An 18,894-nucleotide genomic window follows, 5' to 3' on the forward strand; every position below is an offset into this window, starting at 1 on the left:
AGTTTTGCTCGTGTGTGTGAGTTCAGTAGGGTTCAGATATTCCCGACGTACCTCCGAAAGCACTTTTACAAATAGTTGTTATCTGAAAAGTGCAGGATATATAATCGGATAATAGGGTCAGGATATATAATCGGATAATTCAAATTGATAGAAAATTCGTAATTTCATTTCCGTCGTGGAGTATGAATAATTAGTTTTGAAGATTGGAATTTATATTTCTTTCATTCTTTCAACAATTATTCCCAATCTCGTGAGTTTGTTAATCGAAATAGCAATGATTATCGGCAGCAAAAATCTTATAAAATGACGATGTTCTAAAAGAAGAAATTCCAATAACGGCAGTATAAATATAGTATAAGTACTACATACATCATTTAAGCTTGTGTGAGTTTTTTCTCCCTTTGTATAAACACCTTATATATTTAGAAGGTTATGGCCGGTCAGAGTGACTGTTGGTTTCACACCTAGAAATCTCTTAGCGTTATCGGCACCGACGAGTCGCCTATACCGCTAAGAGCTTTATAGGTGCGAAACCAGTGGTCACTCTCTGACCGGTTGCCATAACAAACAACTTTCTAAGTATTACTGCTCTGAAGTTTTGTGCCTCATTTCGAATTCAAGACCTACTGGCCGATTATATATACATAGTGGGGGGCAGAAGCCACGCATCAAAGCATTTGACATTTTATTTACGTTATTATTCATTTTGTTCACCTTGTACAAGTACGTGTGTATTATTTCATTTATTCGCTTTTTGAAGAATCGAAGCATGTCTTTGACAATTCTGGAATGTATTAAACTTATTTTGTGACTTTTGGCCTACCCTTTATGTATTGACATATATTCATAATTTCTTATTTCCATATTTTGGCCTTTTTATTTACATCCTTGTACTTACCTCGTGATTTTTTTCCAACAATACCTCCAGTTGGAAAAAGTATCGAGTATTTGACACAAACAAGCCAAAGTATTGTAATTGTCGCAATGTTTAGTAAAACACCCGTGGAGGCGTGTGGTTTAGGATACTCGGCTCACGATTGTAAAATAGTGTGTTCGATTCCCAGCAGTGCGTTGTCCTTGAGCAAGACACTTTATTTCACGTACCTGTACTTCAAAGGGGCCAGGCTTATCGTCTGTATGATACTGTATTTCCCTGAGGACTACATTAAGGGTACACGTGTCTGTGGGGTGCTCAGCCACTTGCACGTTAATTTCACGAGCAGGCTGTTCTGTTGATCGGATCAACGTGGACACTTGTAGCAACTGGCCAGGTGCCAGTTAAGCACCAGACCCGTCGTTAGTGATAGCCAGTGTAACTTACACACACACTCACACACACGGTGGACGTAAAGAATATAGACCGCACTCCCGTTTTTTTTTTCTTTTCTTTTTTTTATACAGAATCCCCCATTTTCGAGTAGGGAGGTTCTGATTCTGCAAAAAAAAAAAAAAAAAGAAACGGCATTTTAGAATTTTAATTCTCCCTCCTCCCCCACGACCCCAAATTCTTCAATTTTCACTTCTTCAAAATTTTTTTTGTTTTTTCTTTTGCGAAATATGTATAATTTTATAATGATTTAAAAAAATTTTTTTTTTTTTTTTTGCGGTCCACATTGTTTACGTCCGCCGTGATGGGTAAATAGTTATGCTCGGTCTGTAGGGACTATAACTATCTTTCATCTAAGATATATATATATCAACAGATGAAATCGCGAGAATCTTTATACAGAAAACACTTTGTAGTGCTCAAATAATTTGAACTTACACTTCCGATATCTTCACCGAGGAGCAAGTCACCATGGTAAAGGGTGAAGCATTATTGTATTATGTAATATCAAAAAAAATAAATCTAGCATGTTTTGACAAGTTATCTGATATATATTATATTTCCGGGTTTAATTAAGAGGAAAAGGATAAACAATATTTAGGAACAAAAAACAAACCATTGTACTTTCTGTAACTTTGAACTTTCTTCTCTAAAATACTCTGTCCGTTTGTAATCAGATGCAGAAAAACATCCTGTTCGAAATGAATTGCATTGTAACTCAAATGATTTTCCATCCTTCAATTTCACAAAGTATTGATAGTATTCCACCACTTCCACCACCACCAACCTCATTCCATATATACAATATTTTAAAGATAAAACAATTTCTATTATGTTTGCGAAATGGACTTCCACTTCAAAGTCCGTGTATATATATATGTGTGTGTGTGTGGTAATCTTCAAGTTTAGAGGGATAAAAAATAAATAAAAATATTCAAGGGAAGTAACTGAACGTCATACCAGTATTCTCCGTACATCTCTGTTTATAAATAATTCACACACGTGATTTGATTGACGTTAGGGTGTGATTTACTTATAAACAGCTAGAAGAAAACGGATAATACTGTTAAGTCGTTCAGTTATTTCCCTTGAATATTTTTTTTTATCCCCCTAAACTTGAAGATTACCGTGTGTGTGTGTGTGCGCGCGCGCGGCTGGGGTTGTGCGCGTGCGGGGGGTGTGGGTGGGTGGAGGTCTGAGTGTGGGCGCGTGCGTGGGTGCGCGTGCGCGCGTCATCGTTTAACGTCCGCTTTCCATGCTAGCATGGGTTGGACGATTTGAATGAGGACTGGTGAAACCGGATGGCAACACCAGGCTTCAGTCTGATTTGGCAGAGTTTCTACAGCTGGATGCCCTTCCTAACGCCAACCACTCAGAGAGTGTAGTGGGTGCTTTTACGTGTCACCCGCACGAAAACGGCCACGCTCGAAATGGTGTCTTTTATGTGCCACCCGCACAAGCCAGTCCAGGGGCACTGGCAACGATCTCGCTCGAAAATCCTACAGGAGCCAGTCAGGCGGTACTGGCAACGGCCACGCTCAAAATGGTGCATCTCATGTGCCACCCGCACAAGAACCAGTCCAGGGGCACTGGCAATGATCTTACTTGGCTTGCCGGGTCTTCTCACGCACAGCACATTTCCAAAGGTCTCGGTCAGTAGTCATCGCCTCGGTGAGGCCCAATGTACGAAGGTCTTGCCTCACCACCTCAGCCCAGGTCTTCCTGGGCCTACCTCTTCCACAGGTTCCCTCAACTGTTAGGGTGTGGCACTTTTTCACGCAGCTATCCTCCTCCATTCTCACCACATGTCCATACCAGCGCAATCGTCTCTCTTGCACGCCACAACTGATGCTTCTAATGTTCAGCTTTTCTCCCAAGATACTTACACTCTGACAGGTATTCACATTGACATTACACATCCAACGGAGCATACTGGCTTCGTTCCTTGCGAGCTTACGTATGTCCTCAGCAGTTACAGCCCATGTTTCACTGCCATGTAGCATGGTTGTTCGTACGCATGCGTCATACAGTCTGCCTTTTACTCTGAGTGAGAGTCCCTTTGTCGCCAGCAGGAGTAAGAGCTCTCTAAACTTTGCCCAGGCTATTCTTATTCTAGCAGCTACACTTTCAGCGCACCCACCCCCACTACTAACTTGGTCGCCCAGATAGCGGAAGCTATCAACTACCTCTAGTTTTTCACCCTGGAATGAGATAGAAGTTGTTTCCTGTTTGTTTACAGCCTTTATTGCACCTGAACATCTGCCATAAACAAAAACTAACTTGCTAGTTAACCTGCCTTTGATGTTGCTGCACCTCTTATGTGTCCATAGCTTGCACCGGGTACATCTAATAGAGTTACTACCTACCCCTTTTCTACATACTGAGCAGGGCCATCTACCTGAAGGGGTGTGTGGGTGGGCGAGTGTGTGTGCGCGTGTGTGTGTGTGCGCGCAGGATGTATAGTTATTCAAATACATACCACTGGCGAAATCGAGTTGTTTCTCTTGGCTTATATGTATATTGCTTGTGTGAGAGCTAAGAGTTAAGTGATGAAAAGTGCATTCGTATATCTGTCAGAGTGGGTGTATTATATATCCGTAATGGGTATCTAGTACTGTACATTTCGGTTTGTATGACAAAGGAATAAACTATCTTATGGATGTCACCAGCTGACAGCGGTTTCTACTAAGGTGCAGTGAGCTCATAGTTGAGTGCCTGAATAACACCTTGTAGTCTCATCGGAGCCTTGAATATGCAGTTCATAAGATCGTTTATTCCTTTGTCATCTCATTTTCTTATCACTATGTATCCCACTAACGGTCTAAACAATATATGTGTGTGCGCGCGTGTAGATACACACACACACACACACACACACACACACACACACACACACACACACACACACACACACACACACACACACACACACACACACACACACACACACACACACACACACACACACACACACACACACACACACACACACACACACACACACACACACACACACACACACACACACACACACACACACACACACACACACACACACACACACACACACACACACACACACACACACACACACACACACACACACACCCCCCCCCCCTCCGCAACTGTTTTCCCCTAGTTTTGTTTCCTTTTAGGGCACACTTGTATAGGCATGCCTATATACATACAAGGTGCGATGGGTAAATTGTCATTTTATATTTTAATTTCGCGTATTGTTTTTGATTATGCCAATTACACAGCATAATGGGGTCAGTTGGGCACTGTCTGAGAAAAACAGCACCATGACGCAATTCATTCTGCCAGAAATTTGGAATCTACGTGCTGTACAGCTTGGCGTTTGCGCCAGAAGCTACAATATGAACATTTCAGTGTTTGGGTGTTGATCTGAGGACATGTACTGAGAGTGATAAAAATCAAACATCCAGTCAACATCATGGTGTTTGGAGTGATCACTAGTGATGGCGATATTATGCCTCCATTCATCTTACCATATGGACTCAGACTCAACACGGAGACCTACATCAAGTGCCTGGAGGAGGTAGTGCTGCCCTGGGTCAAGAGAGTGGTTGCTGGAAGGCCCTATGTCGGGCAACAGGACTCTGTACCATGTCGCACAAGCAGGAGAACCCAGGAATGGCTGTCAGGCAATTTCTGCGACCACATCACCCCTAACATCTGGCCACCTAACTCCCCAGACTGCAACCCCCTTGATTATTATGTGTGGGGTGCAGTTGAAGGATGGGTGAATTACCACTAGGCATTTCATCCAGCATGCTAACGATTCTACAAGCTCCCCGTGTGTGCGTATAACATATAAAGTTTGTTACAGAAGCAGTGGCTGGTATGGGTTGTTTCCCCAATTAAATTGGTTGTGGTTTGATAAGCTGAATGTCTTCTTTGCAAAATGAAATAAATGGGCCAAGTTAGGGGTCAGTTTTCATCGAAAAGCCTTGTCTTTCATTTGTTTCAGTAATTGGATTCCAGCCATGTTAGGGCACCACCTTGAAGGGTTTGGTTGAACAAATCACCCCAGGTACATTTTTTTTTCTTTTAGCCCGATAATTATTCTAAGGATTTATTTTTGCTGAACTGCTAAGTCACAGGGATGTAAACAAAGCAATGCCAGTCAAGCAGTGGTGAAAACACATACACACACACACACACACACACACACACACACACACACACAGCCTACATGCAAGTGCACAAGCATGCATTCACACACACACACACACACACACAGTGTGCATGTACAAATGCAACAGGCTTCTTTCAGTTTTCGTCAGCCAAATCCACTCCCATGGCTTTGGCCAGCCTGGAACTATAATCGAAGACATTTGGCCAAAGGCAAAGTTGAACTTGGCAGCATTTGAGCTCAGAGCATAAAATGGGAAGAAATGCTGTTTGAAAGCATTCTGTCCAATATGTTAATGACTCTGCCGGCTTGCCACCACCAGGGATAATAAACTACTTTTCTCATCATGAGGTTTGGGACCTCGAAGGATAGCTATTTTCTCGGCGATTGTGTCCAGCTGGCCCTTACCTGTTATTTGCTCCCTTGATAAGGATTTGGGATTCTAGCATCTTTTATACTTAGTCATTACCATTAAGATTTATTAAATTAATTTAATTAGCATTTTGTCTGTGTGTCTCTCTTCCTTGCTTGCTTTCAGAAACCGTATTTTGTATCTCTCTCTCACCTTCCGGTCAGTTATTTTTTGGCCATGTAACGACGCATGCTTTTTCTTTCCTTTAAATACTCTTTTTCTTCCTTTTCTTCTTCTCTGGACTTCCCCCTTTCCGATGAAGAGCCATGCTCAAAACTCCATTTCCACCCCTATTTTTTCCATCTTAAACTTTCACTAATATCGAATATATTTGCTATACATCTAATTCATACTTGTTTATTTTTTATTCATGTTTTACTATATATATATATATATATATATATAATGGTATTTTTTTTTTTTAATAAAGATAAAATAGCATATCTTGGAATTTGATTTTTAGCATTGTTTACATGTAGCAATTAAGATTAAGAGGACAATTACATTTTATAATCTTTATTTAAAAATAACCACAACAAATGTTCGTTGGTTGGTCAGCCATCCTTTACATTGTATAGAGAGGCGAGAGTAAAAGACAGACTTGACATAAGGTGTTGGAGTAGCCATACAGGGCTTGGTAGCGGGCAAAGAGTAACAAAAATGCTACCTGCATGTGTGTGTGATTTCTATAAGTATTTCCATGGTCATTGCTCTGAATTTTCTGGTCTAATACCTCCTGTCAGGCATTCAAACATATTACCCATTTCTTTTCCCAGCCCCATTGTTTCCCTGTTGAACTTCCTGTTTGTCATAGCTCCTTTTATTCAAATAGCTTCTTTCCTCTGACTGCTGCTCTCTGGAACTTGCTAGCATTGTCTTGTTCTCCTCTGGTTTATGATATTCAATCCTTAAGCTTTCAGTAAACAGCTTTTGAATTTGTACCCTTCTCTCTTTTCCTTCTTTGTAGTCTCTCACACTACAGTGGTCTCAAGCCTTGAGACAAAATCATTAAAAGAAAAGGTTTGCTTCCGCAGTAGCTGTAACAGTGGGGGATAATGGTTGTATCTGCTATTAAGGTACATCAAAGGATGCAGCTTTACAGTAAATGATTTAAGAGTAAAGCATGTACCAAAAAAAATTCAATATTGAAATCTCGTACAGTTCTATGTGGAGGTGCAATGGCCCAGTGGTTAGGGCAGCGGACTTGCAGTCGTAGGATCGTGGTTTTGATTCCCAGACCGGGCGTTGTGAGTGTTTATTGAGTGAAAACACCTAAAGTTCCATAAGGCTCCGGCTGGGGATGGTGGTGAACCCTGCTGTACTCTTTCACCACATCTTTCTCTCACTCTTTCTTCCTGTTTCTGTTGTGCCTGTAATGCAAAGGGTTAGCCTTGTCACACTCTGTGTCACGCTGAATGTCCCCGAGAACTACGTTAAGGGTACATGTGTCTGTGGAGTGCTCAGCCACTTGCACGTTAATTTCACGAGCAGGCTGTTCCGTTGATCGGATCAACTGGAGCCCTCAACGTCGTAACCAACAAAGTGCCAACCAACAGTTCTATATTTAAGAGATGAGGAATTATGTACATTATTTACATTTGACAGATATTTGTCCTCATCCTGTTTGTTGTTAGCACATCATTTCAGCTGATATACCCTCCAGCCTTCATCAGGTGTCTTGGGGAAATTTTGAACCTGGGTTCTCATTCCTAAGGTATTTTTTGATATTATTATTACTATTATTCAGGTCACTGCCTGGACTCAAACTTGGAATCTTAGGGTTAGTAGTCTGCGCCCTTAACCACTACACCATATGCCCGTGGGCAATTATGGAGTGAATTTTTAGGGCTTATAAATCTATTTTCCGATCCTTCCTTACTACCACTCCCTCTGTATTTGTAGCGAAAGACAATTGTGATGGTTATTTTCATTTAACAGGACACTTCTCACCCAGTAAGTCAAACAACTCGTCTCCTGTCTGATCAAAGTTCTCGACTTCATTCTCCAGTGGAACGTGAAGATGACTCGACATGTAAGTCCAACTGTTCTTCTTCCATGTCTTGCCTAATACAGGGTAAAGGGTAAAGACACCCCCCCCCCCCACCTCCTTCACTCATGAACGACCATGGGATTGCACCTAGACAGTTTCCCTCCGAAACACAAGTTTTATGGAAGACCAGCAGCCTCTCCTCTCCACACCACTGATGTTATCCAAGGGAAAGGCAAAGGGGCCGATACAGCTTGGCACCTGTGATGTCGCTACTCATTTCTACAGCTGAGTGAACTGGAGCAACGTGAAATAAAGTGTCTTGCTCAAGAATACAACACACATCCCGGTCTGGGAATCTAGCTCATTACCTTATGATTGTGAGCCGAATGCTATATCCTCTGATCCCTGCACCTTACAGGCTGTAAAAATTACCCTAACTTTTCAACCGTTTGCTTTATTAGTAGCCAGCATCAGTTTCTGATTTATACAATGTAATTGGTGCAGGTGTGGCTGTGTAAAGTTTGTTTCCCAACCACATGGTTCTGGGTTCAGTTCAACTGCATGGCACCTTGGGCCAGTGTCTTCAACTATAACCCCAGGCTGACCAAAGCCTTGTGAATGGATTTGGTAGACAGAAACTGAAAGAAGCACATTGTATGTGTGTGTTTGTGTTTCATTGGCTTGACACCATGCCAAAGTTGTAAATAAGTGCCACTGTCATACAAACTTTCATTTCCAAAATCATGTCCAAACCTGACCAGGCATGAGGAAATGTTAATTTGCTTGGAAGGGAGGGTCGGTGGCAAGGAGGACACCGTGATGTAGAAAATCTGCCTCAATAAATTGCATCCAACCCAGGCAAGCATGGAAATGTGGGCATCAAAATAAAACATTTAGTTCAACAATTTCTCATCCACCAAGCCTAAACCTTCAATGCAGTGCCCCAGCATGGCCACAGTTTGACTCGAACAAATATCTCTCAGTATCACAAACTTGGAATGAAACCAGAGGAGTAGTAAACGTGTTTCTTTTTTAAACCAGCAACTACAAAGGTTTGAAGAATTTTGTCATCACCATCTCTTTGTGAAGACCTGTAGCCTAATGGTTCAGGTGTTGCGCTCACAGCTGTGGGTTCGATTCCCAGACTGGGCAGTGTGTTCTGTTCTTATGCAAAACACTTCATTTCATGTTACTTTTATGCTGTGTCGGGACCAGCGTGTCAAAGAATAGACCCAGCATTTCCTCTGCATGTTGTAAAAGGCAGCTAAAAGAAATTGAGGGGGGATTTGCACTCCATCCTCATAAAACCCTCACTCACCAGTAACAACTACCGAAACAGACCCATGGACTGGAGGGTTGTTGCCTGAGTGGTACAAAGGAGTTATCCACCAGTAGTAGTAATACTAGTAGTAATCTTAGGCAAATACAGTCCATGCCCCCATACCATGTCTTTAATGCCCACTTTTCTGTGCTAGCATATGTCCGGTGGAATTCATTGAGACAGGTTTTGTACAGCCTGATGCTCTTCCTGTCACCAACCCTTCCTTGTTTCCAAGCACCCTAACACTCAAGTAATCAACTGAACGAGGCAGCGTAGACATGGTTATGCACATCTTTTGTTTATAAAGATCACACAAGTTGAGACCTATCAGTAAGCCTAGGAATGCTTTTATAGTGGACTGCAAGCGTATGGCGCCATCTGTATTTGATCATAAGGCTTTGTTTAGTTGTCAAATATGTAGACAAGATAAAGTACGAAATCAATTTATTGATCGATCAGTCTCTCATTGTTTTAACATCTACTTCTCCTTGCTTGCATGGGTCAGTTTGAAACATTTTCTATGGCTGGATGCCCTTCCTGCCACCAACTCTCGCCTGATTCCAGGCAAAGCAGTATTCCTCAATGCTTTTCACAGAATAGAGACAAACAGCATGGTTTTTGTGATTGATGAAACTGGTTTACAACCATCATTCCATGCCCCCCCCCCCCCACACACACTTTGGTTACTGCTGTAAATGTTTTTAAACTCTACTCTACCAATGCTTTATCTTCCAGTTTGAAACATGTTCTTTGAGAATAAACTGCAAAGGTGATTAACAACAAACCATCTTTTTTCCACCACCCATTATTCCTAGAAGTGTCATGGTAGAAGAATCCTCCGAAACTTCCTCCCAGGGTCCTATCAGAAACAAGTTATTACACTTTCCTGCACAATTTCTGAGTATGGCCAACTGAGACTGTGGATATTATCCAACCATCTTGTTCTTGGTCTCCTGCTTGTTGGCTCAAACTGAAGAATCCATCTTGCAATTCTTTCCTCTCACATTCCAGAGCTAGGATTTATCCAACCATTCATTTTCTCTGCCTGCTATTCCTGGGAGGTTTGTGGTGATAGTACTCAGACACTTCCTCCATAGCATCCTATCTAAAACATCCATTAAGAATTCTTGCCAGCTTCCCTCGTCTGACCAACTGAGACTAATGGATATTACCCAACTATTTCATTCTTGGTCTACTTTTTGGTCTTCTACCAGGTGACTCAGCTTGAAGAATCCATTTTGTAATTCTTTTCCTTTGACATTTTAATCACATGTCTGCAGTACCAAAGCTGTGATCTTTCAATGTGGAGAAATAGCAGGTTCACCTGGAGAGAGAGACCCTGATCTCAAAGCTTAGCACCCTGTCTAGTAACATTACTCCAGAGATCCTCCAGAGGAACCCCATTTTGGCCACTTGAACTCACAATCATACCCTTTCAGTCATTACCCATCATTCATGACCAAAGATTGAGGATAGATGCAAAAACCAAAATGAAGATATCAAGTTTGGCTTTTTTTTAACCATTCCTCTTTTGAGGATCAAATGTTGAAGCTGGCACCTAACTGTGTCTGAACCTGCAATCCTGGCATCCAATTCATCCTCCTGCCTCCCATTTCTTGTAAATGTGGCCCCAAGATTCTTACACTTCACCTTTTGCCTCTGTGTTTAACCTTTTGGTCCACTCTGTAAAGCGGTTGGTGTCAGGGAAGTCGTCCAGCCGTAAAAATCCTGCCAAAGCGGACAGAGCTTGAAGTCAGGTCCTATCAAACCAACCAACCCATGCCAGCATGGAAGACAGATATTGAATAATGACAATAAGTTCATTAATTTGTATGCTAAGTAACACTTTACATAATAAACCCTTTAAATCATGTTAGATTACTTTCAGTATTTTAAATATTCCTTTCCAGATAAATGCTATCACCCTATACAACTTAAGGTGACTCTTATTAACAGTGTTGACAAGCTTTTTCAGGTGAGTACCTTTTAAATTTAAATATTTTATGCAAAAGCACATTGTGAGTGTGCTTGCCTGCATACGTAATCTTGTCAGTTGATTTACTAAAATCTGTATGTTTTATAAAGCTTAAGATATCAAATGTTTTCTGTATTTTGTGTATGGTCTAGTGGTTAGGATTCCTGGCTTTCACTCAGGTAGCCCAGATTAGATTCCCAGCATGGAAACGCTAGTTTTTATAGGTGCAAACATGGCTGTGTGGTAAGAAGCTTGCTTCCCAACCACATGGTTTCAGATTCAGTCCCGCTGCATAGAATTTGGTAGATAGAAACTGAAAGAAGCCTGTATATATGTGTGTCTGTGTTTGTGTCTGCCATCACCACTTGACAACTTAGCACTACAACAAAAGGAACCGATAGAATAAATACTAGGCTTAAAAACCAAATCCCAAGGTCAATTTATTTGACTAGATCCCTTCAAGGCAGTGCTCCAGCATGGCAGCAGTCAAATGACAAGTAAAAAAGATGTCTGCCAGCACCCAGTAGAACTGAGAAAAACATTGCAGATGTACGTGCAGCTGAGGGGAAATCATGGAATCACCATCTGTGGCATATCTGGATGTTACAGTTAAGTTCAGTCAGTTATTATTGAGGATTTGAGTATGAGACACATGTCTGCCAAGTTTGTGCCAAAACTGCTTTCAGCTGACCAGAAACACACTCGGGTTTCTTGTCGAGAACAATGAAAACGTTTTGTAAACTTTTCATAGGCCTCTAAGCAGGTATCACAAAGATTTTGGCAAAATTTGATGCAGATTCTTTGCTCATCTTTCTCTATCATGGTCAATGCGATGATCACATGCTACACACATTACTTCCAAGCACTGCTGTAAACAGCACAAGTGAGCTAGAATGTTAAAACTTAGTGTGCATGCAAAGCAGAGTTCAAAGTCAATCTGTACCAAGTGGCTTCATTCTTCATGCTTTAGCTTCATTACTATGACAACGGTCCAGATACTTATTGATCTGACCAAGTACAATAGCTTTCTTGATTTTTATCTGAGGATACATCCAGCCCAGTTCAAATGCCTGCATCTTATTTGTCCCTGATTCTGTTGATACCCATTGTTGTCTCAATTGTTATTTCAGACTCCTTGCAGCCACTTGATATCAAGTATTCTCCTTTTAAGATTATGAATTAGATTCTGTCCATTCTTTTTCTCCTTCCACTTTTTTGTCCCTTTCCAGTTTTCACATCCGTAAAATAACACTTGTCAGACCAGTGTTTTGAACAGCTTCAGCTTCCCTTTGCAGCCCACACCTTTTTCTGGCAGAATCGTTGGTGCATCAGCAGAAATGCTTTATGGTATATCTTCCGGATCTCTACATTCTGAGTTCAAATCCCACTTGGATGGAGAAGGCAATAGAAAACCAATCCAGTATTCGTCTGTAGTCTAGTTGTGGAGGCCAAAGTTCCAGTAATCTATTTTATGATGGCAGGGGAAGGTACAGGCCTTCTTGGGTCGCATACAGAGCGTTGGAGAAGGTTTACATGCACAGGACCTTCCTATGGGCAGACCACCACTAGACTAATATATATACACACACACTCTCTCTCTCTCTCTCTCTCCCTCCCTCTCTCTCTCTCTCTCTCCCTCTCTCTCCCTCCCTCTCTCTCTCTCTCTCTCTCTTTCTCTCTCTTTCTCTCTCTTTCTCTCTCTCTCTCTCTCTCTCTCTCTCTCTCTCTCTGTATGTGTAACAAAAACACTCTGCAAACTGCAACAGTCAATAAAATAGAACTTAGATTTTTCTGCATCCTAGTACTGGTCCTTAGTTTGACGGGTGGGGAGCCCTTCTTTAATTCATTTTCTTTTAAGGATTGCATTTAAGTGATTGTGATCTTTGGTGACTGCTGTAGGTCTTCATGCAACCAGGGTCACTCCTTTCTTAGTGCCTAGCTTAATAATGTTGTATACTTTCCGAACAAGTTTTTTATTTTTCATGGTTCTTTTTTCTTTCTTTCCAGAAACATGAAGAAGAATTTAATGAATTGGTCTCCAGTTATTATGATTTAAAGGAGGTTGAAGAAATTATTCTTCACATCTTCCAAAAGGCAAAAACACCACAAACGTCCGTGGAATTGTGTATAAAAGTAATTGGCACTCATTGTAGTAAGTATTCACACTTGTTTTGGTCTGGCACTGCTCTTCTCTAACATTTTCAGGGTTAGAATCCTGAGTTTATTTTGGATTCCTTTCATAGTGTAGCTGTGTAGTTTGCTTCCCAACCACATGGCTTCAGGCTCAGTCACACCATGTGGCATCTTGGGCAAGTGTCTTTTACTATATCTCCTGGCCAATTAAATCCTTGAGTGGATTTAGTAAATGGAAACTGAAAGAAGCCCATGATGTGTGTGGATATGTTTATGCCTCTTTGTCTTAAATGAATGTCCTTCGTTTCCAATATTCTGCAAAAATGTTTGACCATGGGGAAATATTACCTTGCTTGGGAAACAGGTAAAGGTTGTCAACAGGAAGGGCATCCAGCTGTCAATCTGCTTCAATAAACTCTGTCCAACCCATGCAAGCATGGAAAAGTATTCATTAAAACAATTTCTCCTTCTCCCACAGTGGATACAAGAACAATAAGACTAAAGAGTCCCCTACTTTGAGGGGAAGAATCAGAATGAGGAGGCTTTATGCAGTGTTGAGGGGTTACTGGCTTTCTGTCAGTTACAATTACAAGGGTCCCAGTTGATCTGGTCAATGGAACAGCCTGCTTGTGAAATTAATGTGTAAGTGGCTGAATGCTCCACAGGCACGCATACCCTTATTGTAGTTCTCAGGGAGATTCTGCGTGACACGGAATGTGACAAGGCTGGCCCTTTTGAATTACAGGTACAATGCATTTTTGTCAGCTGAATGGCCTAAAGGGTTTAGGTGAACCGACAGAATTGTTAACACACCTGACAGGTATGCTGAGCAGCATTTCTTCTGTTTCTTTACAATCTGAGGTCAAATCCTACTAAAATCTTGCTTGAGGACACAATGCATTACTAGGAATTGAACTCGTGACTTGAGCCAAATACCCTAACCACTAAGCTACATGCCTTGTTGGTTGAGAGGTATGATACAAGAGACAGGAATAAGTTTGTTTTGTATAGGAGGTCCATGGCTACTCCACATTATATAGAGGCAGGTGAATGAGGCAAGATGGCAAAATCGTTGGAATAAAGAATCAAAAGGAAAGACCTGAAGCATTTCATCTGATTTTAGATTGCGCTGATGTTAACTTCCTTTCAGGATCAATGAAATAACCTGTCGAGTATTGTGTTCGGTACAATACTCGATCCACTCCTTAAAATTGCTGGCCTTGTGCTAAAATTTGAAATTATTATCAATCTTTTAGCATTCAGATTCTTCTGTCAAATGTAATGCTTATTTATTCACTTTGAATTAATGTTATTAACATGATTATTTCGTAGCTTTGAGATTTTGATGAGGTAGCTGTTTATTGTTTTTTTTAATGACATTGTAGGGTTTGTGAGAGGCCAGATCTGGTCACCTTGAACATAAAACATGTAGAATATTTTGACTGGATATGGTTGATTTAAATGCTAAATGGTTTAGGTGGTGAGCTGGGACAATTATTTGCACATTTTCAGCATTTCTGATGCTTTACATTCTGAGTTCAAATCCAGCCAAATTCGTCTTCGATCATTTTGGAGAAAATAAAGTTATTAATCAAGTCCTGAGATTGATACAATCAAGTTGACCCACACCCTAAGACTGCTGATCTTGTGTAACAATTTGAAACATGATGAGCTGACAGAAATGTTAGCACATCGGACAAAATTCTTTTGTTCCTTTGAGCAGCACTGAATTAAACATTATGCAAAATAAGCCAATGTTTAGGACAGTAAGGGAGGCGGGTACCTCAGAAATGGTAGATGATTTACAACACAAAAGAAATCACTTTAGACTTGTTAAAATAAGATCTGGGAGGCCTTGTCGCCTTAAGTATAGAAGCAGATGTAGATTAATTTTGAGAATCTGATCAGATTTTGCAAAGAGAAAAGTAGATATCCTTTTCAAATATAAATGAAGTTGATGCATACAACAAACATTGTTTTCCATCTTATTGTTAGTTTTGTTTCATTTTAAAAAGTAAAAGTTTATAGTTTATTATTTATACTTTGAATTACATATATATGAGGGGCACCAAGATCTTTTTAAGAGCTTAGGGCCTTTATGGATCTTAATCCAGCCCTACCTTTAGGGGTTGGTAAAATAAAATGCCTGTCCAGTAGTGGGGTAAATAAAGCTGACTTGACCCTCCCCTTCAAATTGAAGGCCTTGAACCAGAATTAGAATTGTACAATCCTGCATCCTGATAACTATTGGGCTCGTTTGATTTTTCTTGTTTTAATTAATTGTGATTAGGGGTCTTTTGTTTATTTCTTTATTCTTTAAATAGTTTGACTTGGAGCTAGAATTATAAGAATGGGGTGGAGCCTGAAAGAGGGATAAAAAATATATAAACCACAGTTTTATTCTGTTTTACAGGGAAAACTCGTGTTAACTTGGCTCGAACCCACAAGTATTGCATGTTGATATCATTTGATGAAGAGGAGTTGACTTCCAAATTTGGTGAAATGGCAATTAAGTTATTAATTCCAAGCTTAAGACAATTTAACAATTTCAATCAGTTGATGAAGGAAATTCAAAGTAAATGCACATCAGTAAATCGGTCGTTGGTGGAACTCTTCCAGGAAGAAGTTACATTAAGGAAAAACATAATGAATGCAGATTTGGGGCCGTCACAGGAACCAGTGTCCTTACACAACTGCGTACAGAACTTAAACTTGTTACGCAGATGCTATGGTAACACGAGGACGATTCACGATGAATTAGATGAAAGTTGGAACAATGTAGTCAATGCTTATCGGACGTTTTGTGAATGAAAAAAAGGAAGAAAAATATATGGAAAAAGTGAAGCAAGTGATTTATGTCAATGGTGTCTGGGATTAGATGTGAATCGTACAAATTTTCTGATTGGTCAATTTATCTGTTCTCAACATCTTCAATAATTAAATCTTGAATAAAATCTAGCTAAAAAAAATGGAAAATCATGTAGTGCTGTTAGAAATATTAAAATTAATGAGTTAATGATAAATTATATCTAAACCATTAATCTCATTTCCTGAGCCACTATTGTAAAAATGATATTCTTGCCACATAAAAATGGTAAAGCTTTACATATAACATGAGCATAAAATGTTCTGCATATGAAGGATTTGACAAAGCTGTATAACAGCTTTGTCGTGAGTTTATTAGTCACCTTACATTGAGACAATGACCTTACAGTGAGGTGTGATGTACTGAGTGTGAGGCAATGGACTTGAGAGCAAGGTGATGATCTTTATAGTGAGATAACAGACTAATTGTTTGAGTTATGCTACGAATTTATTAATTTAATGATGGAGAGAATAAAAAATTTAATTGAAGAAAATAATGAATGAAACAATACAAATGTGAAAAAATAAGACACGGGTAGTTTGCATATTGTTATTGTTTATTTGTATAACCCTTTAAATGCGAAATTATTTTTCATAGTTATTTCAGTAATGATGTTGCATATCTACCAAAAAATAGGATTGGTAATTTTCTGCAAGTCGCATTGCCTCAATAAAATTGTATTTCAATAAAAAGTTTCAAATATGACATTCCTCAACAAAAAAATTGACAGCTGTATAAAACTAATTTCTCCAGTTAAGAAGGAAATTTTGAATGGATATATCTGATTTCCACAGTAAAAGGGTTGTTTGTTTTTCCCAGATGAATACAACTTTATTTCATTGAAATAAATAACAATATTAGCATTGTTTCTTTTTCATAAACTGCCCTTCCTTTTGAAATGGGTACACATCGTAACAAGTTATCCTATTGATTGCTGTAATAAATTATTTTCATATAAATTTACACATTGCTCTTTCTTTTGTTTTTAGTTTGTCTCTTTAGCAACCAGCACATTCATTCATCTTCTGTACCCACTATTCCTGGGTGTAGAATCCTCGATTACTTCCTCCATAGGGTCCTGTCAGAAGCCACGGTCATCAGACTTACCTGATGGATTTTCAGGTGTGACCAACACTCACTGTGAATGTTAATTATCCAGCCATTCTGTTCTTTGTCTCCCCCCCCCCCAAGGTCTCCTACTGGCTGGTTCACTTTGAATCCGGATTGAAGATAGCATCTCCTGGGTGTTCCTTCATTGTCCGCATTAACTGCCACACCCTGACTTTCTTGCAACAGGCATTTGAATTAAGTTTTATATGGACCCTTAAAGTACTATTGTGGATTCCCAATTCACCATTTTGCGCACGTGGAACCCCAAATCTTGCATACTCCCCCCCCCCCCATATTCATTCGTAAACAGCTCAAAACTGACTCAGTGCTTTACTCTTGTGGAGAAAAAATTTTTAATTATAGTTTTTGTAGAATAGGTGATTCCAGTGTTTTGCTGGACCAACTGAAGAGAAAGTATCAAATCTGATATTTGATTGCAAGAATTCAGACATTTTCGAGTTGGTTCGATTCCACAAGCTCGCCGAAATAATCTAAGGGAGGCAACTATGACCTCGACTGCTGGCATGTCTCTTCTCAGTGTTGACTTCTTGAAAGTACCTTTTCTTTCGCCTTCCAGTTTTTTTTTTGTTTTGTTTCCCCCCCCCTCTTTGGGTTAAAAATAAACAAAAGTCCTGGATAGTACTGTCTCTAGTCTTGGGATCCATAGGGTCAATTATCCAGATAAGTGACCGAGATCTCAAAATACTTCCATGAATAGGATATCAGTCCATCGCAGTTCCTCATTTACGGCTGACTGAACTGGAACAACTTGAAATGGAGTGTTTTACTGAAGAGAACAACACCCACCAAATCCGGGATTCGAAATCACAAGATCGTGCGTGCAACAACCCAAACTACTGGGACAGACGCCTTCACAGAGGAATGAAACGCCAACGAAATATTGGTAAACAACTTATTAGTGTTATATTCAAGTATGCTGAACTGCCAGAATCTTGAGAGCATTTAAACCCTACCCACGTCAATTTTACCGTTCATCTTTTCGGGGTCGATATATATTCGGTTTCAGTCAGAAGCAGCCATGGCCTATGTGGGATAGTTGACTTAACCAGTTGTTCGGTTAACTTTACCACCCAAGATACCGTCACGTGTTACCTTGGTTGTCTTTGGCAGAGGGTGTGAGGTCCTGTCCCGAATGCATACACAAGCTCGCTTCCATCACGTCTCCTCGCGGTAATAATCTAAGGGAGGCAAATTAGGGCATTCGGGATGGGACCGCATACCTTCGTTCCCTTCCAATACTCTTAAAGGGTCATGTATACTACTTGTTTTTTGTTGTTCTTTGTTTCTACGAAAGGATAAAACACTTGTGATAGATGCCTTGGGCTGTGGGGACACGGCACTATAGCAATGAGGCAAAAAAAAAAAAAAGAACAGTCGACCTTTTTTAGTTCTGTATTCTAAAACAGAACGAACAAATGTTCGCTCTGGCAAAGTAAGGGAGGCTACCGCAGTAAGGGAGACTAGCGCAGGTGAATTGTTGAATCAGTATACCTGATATCGGAGGTGTAGCCAAGTTCGAAAGTTGGGGGAGTGAACACAAAATAATAAAAAGGAAAAAAAAAAGGCGCCGTGACACATACCGA

The 18,894-nt window shown here is 40.2% G+C and overlaps 1 protein-coding gene across 2 annotated transcripts in view; it reads left to right on the forward strand.

Annotated features, from left to right (window-relative positions):
• The window catches only part of LOC106883969 (uncharacterized), a 17,799-nt gene extending 656 nt beyond the window's left edge, over positions 1–17,143 (forward strand). The window contains exons 2-5 of one of the 2 annotated variants that reach the window (XM_014935128.3): positions 7,834–7,927; positions 11,117–11,181; positions 13,189–13,333; positions 15,728–17,143. In XM_014935128.3, the coding sequence (XP_014790614.1) occupies positions 7,834–7,927; positions 11,117–11,181; positions 13,189–13,333; positions 15,728–16,125 (702 nt within the window). In that variant the 3' untranslated portion in view covers positions 16,126–17,143. Of the gene's footprint in view, positions 1–7,833; positions 7,928–11,116; positions 11,182–13,188; positions 13,334–15,709 lie in introns of both variants that reach the window. The other variant, XM_014935127.3, reaches the window with a different exon arrangement.
• The last annotated feature ends 1,751 nt before the right edge of the window (positions 17,144–18,894 follow it).

The sequence above is a fragment of the Octopus bimaculoides genome, chromosome 26 (assembly GCF_046866305.1).
Source record: "Octopus bimaculoides isolate indiv1 chromosome 26, ASM4686630v1, whole genome shotgun sequence".
Classification (NCBI taxonomy): domain Eukaryota; kingdom Metazoa; phylum Mollusca; class Cephalopoda; order Octopoda; family Octopodidae; genus Octopus; species Octopus bimaculoides.